General features: G+C 36.4%; 1 protein-coding gene across 1 annotated transcript; it reads right to left on the reverse strand.

Moving 5' to 3' along the window:
- Positions 1-370: 370 nt before the first annotated feature.
- Positions 371-970, reverse strand: LOC139853760 (uncharacterized). The gene has a single exon (XM_071843121.1). It carries the CDS (start codon positions 968-970, stop codon positions 371-373), a length of 600 nt encoding a protein of 199 aa, XP_071699222.1.
- Between the last annotated feature and the right edge of the window lie 14,928 nt (positions 971-15,898).

Here is a 15,898-nt window from a genome sequence, read left to right on the forward strand (position 1 = left end):
CTCCAACAAGGTTAAATTTTGGCATCATACTAATTAAGTTTAGGCTATAGAACAAGAGAGATGGTGTAATGGTGTTGTAAGGCCACATACAATCGTTCTATCCTTTCATTGAACTTTTCTCTTCCACATCAGCATCCCATCAGCACAAACCTTTTAACATTCCTTTCACATTTCTTTCACTAAACCCTCACAATCATACACTCCATTTCCAACTTTAACCAATTTTAAATTATTACTTAAATACAATAAATAAATACAAATAACATTTTATTAAATAAAATTAAAACATTATATTATTAAAAATTTAAAACATTACATAATTAAATAAATAAAAGACAATGCATAAATAAAAAAAGTACAATAAATAACGTTAATTGTTTCGAACAATATAATCATCCGGGAGTGTCCAAATGTGTTCGATCAAATTGTTGCGAAGGTTATGATGCGCTCTTCGATCTCGCATCTCTCGATCCACCCGATCTTGGAGCTCAACTCTTTCCTGCCAAGTATGTCGCGGCATGTTTTCTTGATGTCGGAGATAATCCTCTTCGAGGCCACATATGTTGCGCTCGTTGTCTTCGGTGATCATGTTGTGAAGTATAACACAAGTGTACATGATTCGACGTATTTTATTGATACTATAAGGTCTTGCTGGGTGTTTTAGTATTGCCCAACGACCTTGAAGAACACCGAAAGCTCGTTCCCCGTCTTTTCTCGTGGCTTCTTGAAAACGTTTAAACTTTATATTTTTTGGCTCAAGTGGACATTTAAACGACTTGACAAGTGTTGCCCATTCTGGGTATATGCCATCTACCAAGTAATACCCTTTTGTAAATTCGTGCCCGTTGATAGTGTAACGGACCTCCGGAGCTCGACCATCCAATAAATCTTCGAACAAATCCGATTCATTAAGAACATTAATATCATTGTTCAAACCCGCTGGACCAAAGAAAGCGTGCCAAATCCACATATCGTAGGACGCAACCGCCTAGAGCATTATTGTTGGTCCTCAGGGCCGGTCCACAATCTTTTGATGCCTAGTGCGAAATAAAAATATAATGCCCTACTAATTTTTGTAAGAAAGAGAACGACCCTTTTTTTTGTATGGACATCAGTTTGAGATAAACCACCACGCGTTCATCTCCCGTAGTTGCATAACCCGCCCCAAATACTGCCCTAGAGGAAACCTGAACCAATCCGAGGGCATGGCCGGTAAAAGCCCCCCTCCTCGTTGTCTCCGCACTAAGCGAAAGGCGACATGGGTAGATACTTCAGGTCAGGGATAACATTGAGTGTAATGTTACAGCCTAGCAGAGTCGAACTACTGACCTCTTGCTAAGAGAGGCAGACCACTACCAGTTTTGCATTGTAATGTAATTAAGTTACATGTTCCATGTTCATCTTAAACTTGTTATTATAAATTGTGATTTTATTAACGATGACCCTAAGTTATCGTTAACGTGTAGAAAATACCTTTACATTTCAGTATCCAATATCCGTCAATATTAACCGTCATGTACAACTATTTTAACTATTTTATGCACTTTAATAACAGCCTTTAAAAATTGTCTTTAATCAAATCCAATAAATTATAAATTATTCTCGTATAAAATAATGGAACAACTTTACAAATATAATATTCAAATTAGAATTTACGTAATACAAATATATTAAATATAAATTTACATTAATATTTAGTTAGTTTACATGAACTTAAATCCTTAATTAATCATTATAATACTAGTGATACTATTATCATTTTACTTATTGAAAATCAACTATATCCATAAACTATCCAAGGTATAAATTGAAAAACAACTAAACGACGAGGCAAGACTTCGAACTAAATTTCAAATTTTGACAAATGATTAGTTCGTAGTTCATATATACAAATAGTAATACAGGAGTAATTTAAACGTAATAATAAATAATAAATAATAAATAATAAAATATTTAATTTAATTTTAATAGTACTTAATATTAATATTTTAAAATATAAATATCCTTTGATTTGTAATTCTCGAGGTAATATTTCATAGGGAGCAGCTATATATACTATAGGGACTAATCTGTTCAAGTATATAAAATGTGAGGACCTTAACCTAACAATACTAGTATAATAAAGAGGGGGTAAACAGTGAAACGTTTGTTGTCTTCTTCATAGCATCGCATTCACCCCTGCAATTAAATTTCCTTCTCAAACACAAACCCTAACTCTTAAATTATTCACAAAATCTTTAGAAAATTGAAACCAAACCGAAACACAATCTTATTTTATTTATCCAAAAGATGATATTACTCGATATAATTATTTAAAAATCAGTTTCTTCGACTACGAATTTTCAGATTCGACTAGAGAGCTTGATGCCCCTTGTTGTTCGCTGCCCAGTGCCGTCGCACTACCAGCCCGGCACCAGGTCCGGCCCTGTTGGTCCTTCATGATCACCCCTGTGGTAATGCCCTTGCCACGCAACTGGACAATTTTTCCAAACCGAGTGCATGCAATCAAGACTACCTAACATCCCCGGAAAACCGTGCATCTCCAAATGTTTGGCATGCAATCGACGAACATCTTCTTCAGTTGGTTTCCTTAAATATTCTCGCGCAAACATATGAATAATACATTTACAATAATTGTTTAAACAGTCACGAGATGTAGATGCGCCCATGTGTAAATATTCATCGAATGCATCAGGCGCAATGCCATACGCCAATTGACATATCGCCGATGTACACTTTTGAAAAATATTGAAACCGAGTTGACCGGTTGAATCAAAACGTTGTTCAAAATATTTAAAATAATCGGGTTTCGGTTGAGATTCGTATGATAGAATAGCATGACCAATACTGTAACGACCCTGGAAATTCCAACTTTTATTTATTAATAATTATTATTATTAATACGTGTGATTAAACGAATGTATGTTATTACATTTACATGTTGCCATGATTGCCCGTACTTGACTTTTAAATGCCCGAAACGTCTTTGTGACATACGTACATTACACGAATAATATTTTCGAGTATTATTTACATTCATAATTAATTTTATTAATCATTTTAATTAACTAAGGTCATTAGTTAGTTACTTGGACTTTTATTGGATTAACTTGTTAATTACTTGAACTTGGGCTTGATTAATGTTATGGACTCATGAATATGGGCTTATAAGCCCACCCTACATCTTACAAGGATTATTTAGCCCATCATTAATATGTAAGTATTACCTTGGAATGAAACTAGCTAGTTTATTACATGAAGAATCTAGTCACATAATACTTACACCATGATCCTCATGAAACCACCCCATTTAACCAATCTTTTAAGACTTTACATGCAAGAGACTAGTGTGTAAACTCCTTCCCCATCCCCTTTGAAAAACCGTCCACTCTCAATGGCATAAGGGGAGTTTTGTTTCAAAATTTTTCATTATTTCTTACTTGCATTCTCTCATTACAACAACACACTTTTACTTGCATCTTCATTTTCTCTCTTTTCTCTCTAGACTTTGTAAGTAACAAGGACTTTCTTCTTCTTTTCTTTTGGCCTAAAAACCGTAGCAAACCATCAAATATCATCATCATTTGTTTATTGTTGTGATACTTGTCTTTGTTAATTACTTACTAGTTGTTACTTGTTCCATATTGTTTTTGATTACTTACTTTGTTAGTTGTTCTTTACTAGTTACAAGATCAAACTTACTAGTTTGATTCTTCATAATATCTTGTATTTATCAAGAACACAAGAACTAAATTTACTAGTTTATGTTCTACTTATATTGTTTCAAGAGTTTGTAAGTTCATGTGTTGAAAGCATACTCGTGATTCATGAAATAAACTTTAAAGTTTACTTTCCTTAAAGATCAAGCTTAGGCTTGAATCTTTAAAGTATGCAAACCATGAACTTAATTACTTGTTTACTTAGCTATTTACTTCATTTACTTGCACTTTAATTTTATGATTTATGTTATTATTGGTCAAATGTTACTAGTTAACTTTGATCTCATTAATCTTGAACTAGAAGTTAACTTGAAAGTTCAAGAACACACAAATAAGTTTTCTTTAAAAATAACTTTGTATACTTATGCTTGATCTAGACTTTTGAGTCTTGGATCTTCAAGATCTAACTAAGAACTATGTTCTACATCTTAAGATCTTGATTAGTTATTTTATTTTCAAGTTTAGAGTTCAATATTTCTATTATAGTTCATGTAAGTGTCAAACCTAAGACTTTGATGTAACTTTGGTTCATCAAACTACATGCAACTCTTAAGTGAGTTGTGCTTCATGTCTTAGACTTGCACTAGGGTTATGATGGTCAAGACTTGGTTAAGATGATGTATATACATCAATGAGTTGTACACTTGAAGCTATATGCATCAAGGATGAGAACCATGATGAACATCAAGCACCAAGACCACCGGAACTCACTTAAACTTACTGTTTCTGTCCAAAACCTACTGACCTGCTGTTTTTGTAACAGACCAGTAGACCTGGGCTGTTTTAACCATGATTTTCAAATATATCTTTTCGAGTAGATAACTTTTCATATAGGACTCGTCTTAATCCGAGTTACGGTTTAGGATTTATGGCCCTCCGATCGTCACTATGTCCTTTAACGTTGTGCAGAAATTTCTGACCTACTCGCACTTAGACCGTCGCCAAGACGAGTTTGCTTCTGTAAATTTTACCACACTTAAAGGACTCATAGACAGAGCCATGGCCACTGGTCTCACCTTAATTCAGTAAGGGTAGAGGCCGTGGTGACTGACTGAAGTCAGCCTTTGTTGTAAACTACTTTCATAAACGAAACCTACTTTACACCTTTTGTTAAATGATGAATGATGATGACCCTTAAGACCTTATTTACATACTTTTAAACCTATTCGGACGATTTACTGACTTAGTACTATTTGACTTAGGTTGAGGACCCGTTTGGACAACCTTCATTACTTGCTTACTTTCCCGACTCGACTTTACCGCTACTTTATCATTGTGAGTTATAGCATTCCCTTTTTACTTTAACTTATTTTGGGAACTGAGAATACATGCGGATTTTATGTTTTACATACTAGGCACGAGTACTTAAACTTATATATGTGTGGGTTATACAACGGCATAAACATTCCCTTTAGCTCGGTAACGTTTAATCATTGGTTTTTGAACCGTGAACGCGAATCTTAGATATGGATCCATAGGGTTTGACATCCCCACTCGGGCTAGTCGCGCTAGCAATCAACGAGTGTTTAATACTTCGTAAACATACGCACTTGCCAAGTGTACTTTCAGGGGGTATTATATTATTAAACGTCAAGTTAGTTACCGAGTGCCCACGGTTGAGCATATACTTAAACATACTGATTTGGATTACTTTTAAAACGCTCTTTGTAGCACTGAAATCTCGTGGCTTACCTTACATTACTGTTATACTTAAACTATAGCTCACCAACATTCGTGTTGACATTTTTAAGCATGTTTTTCTCAGGTGTTTAAGCTTTGCTTGCTTCCGCTGTGTACTAGTCTTCCTGTAGACACCCGCTGCTCTAGAGTTATCTCCGCATGAATTACTTTATCTTGCATTCAAACTTAATTACTTTTGAACTATGAATTATAACGACCTAAGGGTCACGTACTATTACATTTGCTTCTGTTCATTGAAGCATACTTTTGATGTAAAACAATTGACGTTAGTTATGACGTCACCTTTTGATATGAATGCAAACTTGTTTTGAAAACGCATATAGTGTTTGACCTTGTAATGATCTTGTTGTTGATGGTCCGTACATGATGATTTAGTACGGGGCGTCACAAATACGGTTTAACAATGACTTACTCATTCGGTATCGATTTCGAAAACAATCACCCGAAAATGTTGGATTATCCGAGAAATAGTCGTTGTACAAACGATTACCGGTATCAATCCGATCTCTTTGTAACCGACGTCTTCTAAAAATTGTACGAGAATTTTGAGCTTCATCTTCTTGGTCCATTGCATCAAGCAAATCGAGATAGTTAAGCGCTAGGGGTGGTTAGTATTTGGTTTGAAACCGTGGAACCCGAAAACCAAACCGAAACCAAACCGGAAAAAAACCAAACCGAATTTGAAAAATGGTTTTCGGATCGAGTCAAACCGAAACCGAATTTGAATTCGGTTTTCGGTTCGGTTTTCGGTTTTGAAAATTTTGAATTCGGTTTAACCGAAAACCGAATTTAAAACCGAATTCAAAATTTTTATATATTTAATTTGTATATTTATGTCTTAATGTCATTATAATTTGGGATCCAATTAATAAAATATGTTCACACTCATATGACGATTTGGTAGCTCGCATTATAATTATGTTACTCAAATTATAATGTTCTTCTTCTTAATAACAGAAGTTGTAAAAGTCATAATTAAGCTGTAAATATTAATAAATCATCGAATTTTTGATAATTTAATAGTACGTCATTGTTTTAGTATATAAATAACTAAGACATCGATAACGTCACAATTAAACTACCATCGTTCTCAGTTTTTTCATAATATTCGGTTTTAACCGAAAACCGAACCGAATCCGAATTCGAATTCGGTTTTCGGTTCGGTTCGGTTTTAACTTTGAATTCGGTTTTTGGTTCGGTTTTCGGTTTTGCCCAAAAAAATTCAAAACCAAATACACCGAACCGAATAAACCGAACAAACCAAAAACCGAACCGATGAACACCCTATTAAGCGCGTTGTAACCGTCTTGAATTAAATCTTCATCGGAATCGGACTCTGCGCTATCACTATCCGTCACGCTCTCCTCGCTTTCACTCTGAGAATTTAATAAATCTTCCACTTCCATTTGAAATTTTTTTTTTGTGTTTGTGAAATATGAATTGATAGTAGTGTTGGGTAAATAATGGAATGAGAGTGTATGTATATATAGAGAAAATGTAGTGTATTATTGGTTTAAAAAAAATAAATTAATAAAATAATAGAAGTAGCCGTTGGATGAGAAAAAGAAAAGAAAAAAAAAATGATGGCCCCCACAAATACACCCGTTAGAAGGGTGAGGGGTATGGTTGGCGGTGGTGGTGGCGGTTCGGTGGTGGTGGGGTGAAAGGGGTGGCGGTCGGTGGCGGGTTGGGTCACGGTCCACTGCGTGTGGCCTAAGATTGTCACATACTAACACCTACGTTTTAGGATTATTTGAACTTATATTGTTAGAACTTTCCCTTTACATATCACTGGCCTGCAATATTTGACTACCTGAATAAGTTTGAAGTTTGCCAGCTTCAAAAATGAATTACACATGTATTTTACTCCATTCATATAACTACATTTTTTGTCACACCCCCAGTTAGGGCCTGGGTGAAATGTGACTTAATATCAAATCAACCAACATATTATAATATACGAGAACAATGCTAAATGATAAAACAAACTTTATTGAGCACGCAGCGGAAAATGAAACGTAGTTACAATGATAGGAATAACAATAATGGAAATGTTCACATGCAGAAGTAATAAATGCGATATCTCTTGATCCTATGTCCAAGTAGCAGCAGTAAGTATAAGAGCTTGAATCAAACAGCACCTGAGACAAAACATGCTAAAGTGTCAACCAAAAGGTTGAGTGAAGTTCATAGGTTTAACAAATAAGTTTGACCGTTTGTTTTAGACCACAAGATTTAATTTGTAAGGTTGATCTCCCGCAGGATCAAAAAGTTATGCCAGTGCGTGATATTTAGACTAAACGTTCAAGTTTGCCCCATGACAAGTTAGTTCTACTTGTCGGTTTAATTTCATTATCAAGCAATACAAAGATAACATCAAATGTATCGGGGACGTTACTCCCGATAGGCCTACCCCCAATAAATAAGCATGCCGCAGCACTTAAAAATATCACTGTAGGGACTTAGTCGGACATAGCCGGGTATAGCATAGTTTTAGCAGTTGGTACTTGTGTCTAAATTGTAAATAGTAAAAGCAGCATGTGTCTCACCCCAAAAAGTTAAATAAGTTTGCTAGCAATAAAGAGTGGGGCTATGAATTCACCTTAGTAAGTAGAGAGAGAGTTATTCCTCGGAATAGAGAGTTGAACGAGTGAGCAGGAAAGTCAACCTATTGACATTTAAGAGTAGTTAAGTGTTTTGCCCATGTTGTGTTTAAGTATAGTTTGTTTTACTAAGTTTCTATTCCTAGTAAGTTACTATTTTTATAAAGTTTCTATTTTTAGAAAGTTTCTTATTTTACTAAGTTTCTATGACTAGAGAGTTTCTACTTTTATGAGTGTTTCCATTTTAGGATACTTGCTGTATTAGATAAGCTTCCAATCACCCCTTTCCCTTCGAATGGCTAATTTAGATCTAGGGGCTTGAGCCATAGGACCCTTTAAATCGGAAATCCAAACCCTCTGCCTAGAATCTCGTAGAAACCATTCGTCAAGAAAGTTCGAAGATCTATACATCTCTAATACATATCCCAAAATGTTTTTGTGCTACAATATAAGTAGTAGGTTATAGGTGCTAGTAATAGTAATAGTGTATACATGTTAAGTACTAGTATAAGTAGTTTTAAGGTTTTAATATGTATATGTATATATATATATAATTCGTATATATATGTATATATATATAAAAATATATTTTTTTACATGTATATATGTATATATAAATCTAGGTGTGTTTATGTATATACTTATGAATAACAAGTTTATAATATGAATATGAATTAACAAAGATCAAAGTTTATGTAAATAGTTTAGGGTTTATGTTATACCTTTGAAGATTCAAGATAATTAACAAAAAAAAGATGAACACTATGAAGATGGAAGATCAAAGCCTTGAAAATCTTGAAGAACTCCTTGAAGATTCTTGAAGAATACGAAGAACAAGCTTGAAGATCCGAATATCACAAGAGAGGGAGAGGGAGAGATTGTTTTTGAGAGAGGATTTTGGTGTGATTTGTGAATGAGAAACTAGGTGTTTATATAGTGCAAGTATTAGAGTGTTAGTCAACATAAGGATGTTCTAATTAATGATTTTATTTTGTTTTATAATTTTTAGTCAACAATAGGTGGTACTAGTTTATAATTAGTCAACATAAGGATGTACTAGTTTACACTTTATTTTTAGTCAACATAAGGATGTAAGATTTTTTTAGTCTCATTATTATTACTATTACTATTATTATTATTTTTACATTTACTACATGATAAGTATTATTTTCTTTTTACTAATTCATGACTTGTATATATTTAGTTCCCAATTGTTTTATTATTTATATAAATGTCACTTTTTATTTATTACTTACAGGTTATTAGTTATAATATTACATAAATGCATAAATTTTAATTAGTAGCGAGTGTCGACTAACAGTTTATTATTTTCATCTTTTATTAACTTGTCAATTATTGCACAAAGTTAATTAATATGTTTTCTAACTCTTAACACTTAACAATTGTTGATTAAAGTTTGATCATTAAGTTTTAATTATATTGTTTGGGCAGTTAATATTGAAAAAATATAGAATGGAAAAATGAGGGTCGTTATAGTACCTCCCCGTTATTGAAAACTTCGTCCCGAAGTTTTTAGGTAGTTTTCTCGTTTGCATCAGCAGTTGAGAAGAGATGGGGATATTTCCGTTTCATATGGTCTTTGCGTTCCCAGGTATATTCGGGGCCTCTACGCGAATTCCACCGGACTTTAACGATAGGTATATTGCTTTTACGCGTTTGTTTGACCTCTCCTTCCATGATTTCTATAGGTTCTTCAACGAAGTGCATTTGCTCATCAATGCGGACATCATCCAGAGGAATAACGAGTGTGTCATCGGCAAGACACCGTTTAAGATTTGAGACATGAAACACATCATGTACTTGACTAAGTTCGGTTGGCAGTTCTAATCGGTATGCCACGGGACCGACTCTTTCAGTGATTGTGAATGGTCCAACATATCGTGGACTGAGTTTACTTCGCTTACCGAAGCGGACAACACCTTTCCAAGGGGATACTTTCAACATGACTTTATCTCCAACTTGGTATTCGATGTCTTTTCGTTTCTTATTGGCATAGCTTTTCTGTCGGCTACGGGCAGTTTCTAAACGTTGCTTGATTTGAACGATCTTTTCGGTAGTTTCGTGAATAATTTCAGGACCAGTTAAATGTCTGTCCTCAAGCTCATCCCAACACAAAGGGGATCTACACTTCCGTCCATATAAAGCTTCAAAAGGTGCAGCCTTAATGCTGGAGTGATAACTGTTATTATAAGAAAATTCAACCAAAGGTAGATGTCTATCCCATCCTTTGCCGAAATCGATTGCACAAGCACGTAGCATATCCTCCATAGTTTGAATGGTTCGTTCACTTTGACCATCGGTTTGCGGATGATAAGCTGTACTCATGTCGAGTTGAGTTCCAAGAGCAGATTGTAAAGTTTTCCAAAATCTAGAAACAAATCGACTATCGCGATCAGAAATGATCGAGATAGGAACACCATGACGTGAGACGATTTCTTTAATATAAAGCTGTGCTAATCTCTCCATCTTGTCGGTTTCCTTGATCGGTATGAAATGTGCAGATTTAGTAAGACGATCAACTACGACCCAAATAGTATCGTTACCGTTCGAAGTCTTAGGTAACTTAGTAACGAAGTCCATAGTGATACCTTCCCACTTCCACTGCGGAATGTCGGGTTGTGTCAACAGACCAGAAGGCTTTTGATGTTCGGCCTTGACTTTCAAACAAGTGAGACACTTACTAACATAAGTAGCAATATCGGCTTTCATGTTAGGCCACCAGTAGAATTCCTTCACATCGTGATACATCTTACTGGAACCGGGATGGATAGAATATCTAGTCTTATGTGCTTCATCCAAGACTAGTTCGCGAAGATTACCAAAACGAGGAACCCAGATTCTATTGCCAAAGTACCGTGTACCATTAGCTTTCACTTGAAGTTGGTTCTCAAAACCAATAGGTCCTTCACCTTCGATAAGTGTCGGTCTAATAGCTTCCAATTGAGCTTCACAGATTCGTGAAATAAGATTCGATTTGATTTTTAGGTTTAAAGCACGAACACGTTTAATATCGTCTTTTCGACTAAGGGCATCGGCAACTACATTCGCCTTGCCAGGATGATATTTCAGCTCACAATAATAATCGTTCAATGTCTCGAGCCATCGACTTTGCCTCATATTCAGCTGTTTTTGATCAAAGATGTGTCGAAGACTTTTATGGTCAGTGTACACCGTAAAGTGATTACCATAGAGATAATGTCTCCATATCTTTAATGCAAATACCACGGCACCTAACTCTAGGTCATGTGTGGTATAGTTTACTTCATGTTTCTTCAACTGTCTAGATGCATAGGCGATAACCTTCTCTCGTTGCATTAAAACACAACCAAAGCCATGCTTTGAGGCATCGCAGTAAACAACAAAGTCGTCGGTACCTTCAGGTAAAGAAAGAATCGGGGCTGTGGTCAACTTCTCCTTCAGAATCTTGAAAGCAGATTCCTGTTCTTCGGACCACTCAAATTTCTTCCCTTTTTGAGTCAGCTTTGTAAGAGGTTTGGCAATGAGAGAAAAATCTTTTATAAACCTTCGATAGTAACCGGCAAGTCCCAAAAATTGACGAATATGCTTTGCAGTCTTTGGTATCTCCCAGTTCTGAATAGCAGTAATCTTAGCTGGATCGACATGTATTCCGTTTCTATCAACAACATGTCCGAGAAATTGTACGGTTTTGAGCCAAAACTCGCACTTAGAAAATTTAGCATAAAGTTGTTCCTTTCGTAAGAGTTCAAGAATCATGCGCAAATGTTGCTCATGCTCTTTCTCATTCTTCGAATAGATCAAGATGTCGTCAATGAATACGATGACAAATTTGTCAAGATACGGTTTACAAACACGATTCATGAGGTCCATGAACACGGCAGGAGCATTAGTTAAACCAAAAGGCATGACACAGAATTCATAGTGCCCATAACGAGTGCGAAAAGCAGTCTTAGGAATATCGGATTCCTTGACCTTGAGTTGGTGATAACCGGATCTTAAATCAATCTTTGAATAAACACTTGACCCTTGAAGTTGGTCAAATAGATCATCAATACGTGGCAACGGATAACGGTTCTTGATAGTAAGCTTGTTAAGTTCGCGGTAATCAATGCACATCCTTAATGTACCATCCTTCTTTTTAACAAACAGAATAGGAGCTCCCCAAGGGGACGAGCTTGGACGAATGAAACCTTTATCCAATAGTTCTTGGAGTTGGTTGGATAATTCCTTCATTTCGGAAGGTGCTAAACGGTATGGTGCTTTAGCAACAGGAGCAGCACCAGGAGTTAAATCAATTTGGAATTCAACTTGTCGAGGAGGTGGAATACCCGGAAGATCTTCGGGAAACACATCGGGAAAGTCTTTAACTACTGGTACATCTTCAATTCGCTTCTCTTTCGATTCAATCAGATTAACGTGGGCTAGAATAGCTGGATAACCTTTCATAAGGTATTTGCGGGTTTTAATACAGGAGATAATATTGAGATTGGAACCACTCTTTTCACCTTGGATAATAAGAGTCTCTCCATTTCCTAATGGAACATGAACGGTTTTATCGTAACACATGATCGCAGCTCTTAATGGACGTAACCAATCCATTCCAACTACGACATCGAAACTTCCTAGCTCGACCGGCAAAAGGTCTATCTTAAATTCTTTGCTGGCTAAGATTAGGTTGCAGTTTTTATAAATTTTATCAACTTTCATGATCTTTCCATTGGCTACTTCTACTAATCGTTTAGTTTCTAAGGGTTGAGGCTTTTCAGTAAATAGGGTACAAAATTCATTAGATACGTAACTTCGGTCGGCACCAGTATCGAATAAAATAGTTGCGTAGCAATTATTGACGAGATACGTACCCGTGATGACCTCATCTTCATCTCGGGCTTCAGCAGCAGTAATAACAAATGCTCGACCCTTTGCAGCAGTAGTATTGGCTCCAGTAGCAGGATTATCTCTCTTCTTAGGGCAATTTGGACTAATGTGTCCCTTTTCCCCACAAGTATAACAAGTAGGAGGAGCTTTGGCAGGAACAATAGATTTATTCTTTGGAGGAGTCCTACACGTCTTAGCTACGTGTCCCACTTTCTTACACAACGAACAAGTGGCAGTGCACTGCCCCGGGTGATGCCTTTCACAACGAACACAAAAAGGATAAGTGCCCTTATAATTCGTCCTTGTACTATCCATAAGCTTTTTACTAACATTCTGAGTTGAACCTTGAGACGGCTCAAACTTCCTCTTACCATCATTACCCTTGGTTTCAACTTGCTTATTGGCCGACGCCCTTCTTCTCTTGGCCAACATGAGATTTTGTGCCATGAGAATCACAGCATCCAAAGTAACCTTCTCAGCAGCAATAACATTCCCTTGAACATCCTCGGGAAGACCTTCAATATACCGCTCAATTCTTCTAGCTTCAGTAGGAAACATTTCAGGACATAGAGTAGAAAGCTCCAGATAACGATTGGTATAATTCTCAATGTCAGTACCCTTGACCCTGAGTTCCCAGAACTCAGCTTCAAGCTTCTGAACTTGACTCCTTGGGCAGAATTTGTTGACCATCATACTTTTGAGTTCATCCCATGGAATTGCATTAGCATTATCAATTCCTACGGACTTGGCATAAGCAGTCCACCAAGTTAAAGCATTACCACCCAACGAGCTAGTGGCATACTTTACTCGATCATCATCACCACAGTTGCAAATACGGAAAATAGATTCCATCTTTTCGAACCAACGAACTAGTTCGACAGCTTCTTCGTTTCCCTTAAAAGCGGGAGGGTGACAGTTTGTAAAGTCCTTGTAGGAACAAGGTTTTGGTTGAGTATTAGCATGATTAGCTTGGGCGTTGCCTTGGGCAGCAGCGAGTAACTGTTGGAATTGCTCAGTAGTTAACACAATGTTGTTAACGGTAGGTGCAGCTGAACGAACCATGATGTCACTACATAAAAGTGAACATATGTTTGATAAGTTTAACAAGTTATAAGTTTGAGTAATCACAAGTATGAATAAACTAAAGTATTGATATCGCATGATATTAATAAAACACTTTATATTATTAGAACGAGGCATTAAATAAGCCTTTATTACACGATTCGGAAATAGAAATTGTTTAAGGCACAGCCTTTACATAGATGGAAAATAGGAAAAATAACTAGGAAATATTAAGATTGAAGTAGTCTTCATATTTCGTCTCCAACCTTCTTCATAAACTCCTCAACTTTCTCATTTTTCGTCTTTTGTTTCTCATAGAGATACTCGAAGTTGTCATAAAGGTTGGTAACACGACTGTTTACGGCATTAGTGTTGTACTCTCTTATGGCAAGTTGTTCGTCGACTCGACCTTTCTCCATTTTCATTCGGACATCAACATCCTCCTTGAGGTAAGCAAGTGATTGCTTTCCCCAGCGAGTGTTGCGTTCTTCCTCGCACTTTAGCATCAGCAACTCCTTTCTTAGCTCGACGTTTTCTTTCATAAGTTTCTTCATTCGACGATCCACTCTTTCCATGTGGCGAAGTAGACCTTCAATGTTTCTCTCGGTATCGTTTCGTAATCTCATGATTTCATACTTAGGACCATCATAAAAAGGAGATCGGGCTCTCTTCCTTGATGGACCAACTTCTTCATGCCGTTTTCCCTTATCTTGGGTTCTCGGAGTTGGGTAGTATTGAGGAGACCCATGTGAATCTAAAATAGTATTCGGGCTATAATTCAGCGGTGGTGAAGCAGGACTATAAAGAGGACTTTGAACTGGTCTCGAAGTTGAAGAGTGTCCAACACCTACTTCGGTGGTAGGGTTGTGAGTTGCTTTGTTGGGCTTGTTAATGCTTGAGCTTGACATCCTATCATTAGGAAAGAGACCTTGATTAGAATCTTTGAGTCAAGTTTATTAAAGCATAATTGTTAAGATTATACGACAATCCTAAGTGCTTTAAGTCTAAGGCAGGAAAGGTTATAGTTTCCTAGATTGCTAAGGCACCCTAGCTAACAAGTAAGGCACACATAAAAATGCAATCCTGGTTCTCTATAACAGCCTGGTTTGCTCTGATACCAATCTGTCACACCCCCAGTTAGGGCCTGGGTGAAATGTGACTTAATATCAAATCAACCAACATATTATAATATACGAGAACAATGCTAAATGATAAAACAAACTTTATTGAGCACGCAGCGGAAAATGAAACGTAGTTACAATGATAGGAATAACAATAATGGAAATGTTCACATGCAGAAGTAATAAATGCGATATCTCTTGATCCTATGTCCAAGTAGCAGCAGTAAGTATAAGAGCTTGAATCAAACAGCACCTGAGACAAAACATGCTAAAGTGTCAACCAAAAGGTTGAGTGAAGTTCATAGGTTTAACAAATAAGTTTGACCGTTTGTTTTAGACCACAAGATTTAATTTGTAAGGTTGATCTCCCGCAGGATCAAAAAGTTATGCCAGTGCGTGATATTTAGACTAAACGTTCAAGTTTGCCCCATGACAAGTTAGTTCTACTTGTCGGTTTAATTTCATTATCAAGCAATACAAAGATAACATCAAATGTATCGGGGACGTTACTCCCGATAGGCCTACCCCCAATAAATAAGCATGCCGCAGCACTTAAAAATATCACTGTAGGGACTTAGTCGGACATAGCCGGGTATAGCATAGTTTTAGCAGTTGGTACTTGTGTCTAAATTGTAAATAGTAAAAGCAGCATGTGTCTCACCCCAAAAAGTTAAATAAGTTTGCTAGCAATAAAGAGTGGGGCTATGAATTCACCTTAGTAAGTAGAGAGAGAGTTATTCCTCGGAATAGAGAGTTGAACGAGTGAGCAGGAAAGTCAACCTATTGACATTTAAGAGTAGTTAAGTGTTTTGCCCAT

This window comes from Rutidosis leptorrhynchoides, chromosome 6 (genome assembly GCF_046630445.1).
Source record: "Rutidosis leptorrhynchoides isolate AG116_Rl617_1_P2 chromosome 6, CSIRO_AGI_Rlap_v1, whole genome shotgun sequence".
NCBI classification, from domain to species: domain Eukaryota; kingdom Viridiplantae; phylum Streptophyta; class Magnoliopsida; order Asterales; family Asteraceae; genus Rutidosis; species Rutidosis leptorrhynchoides.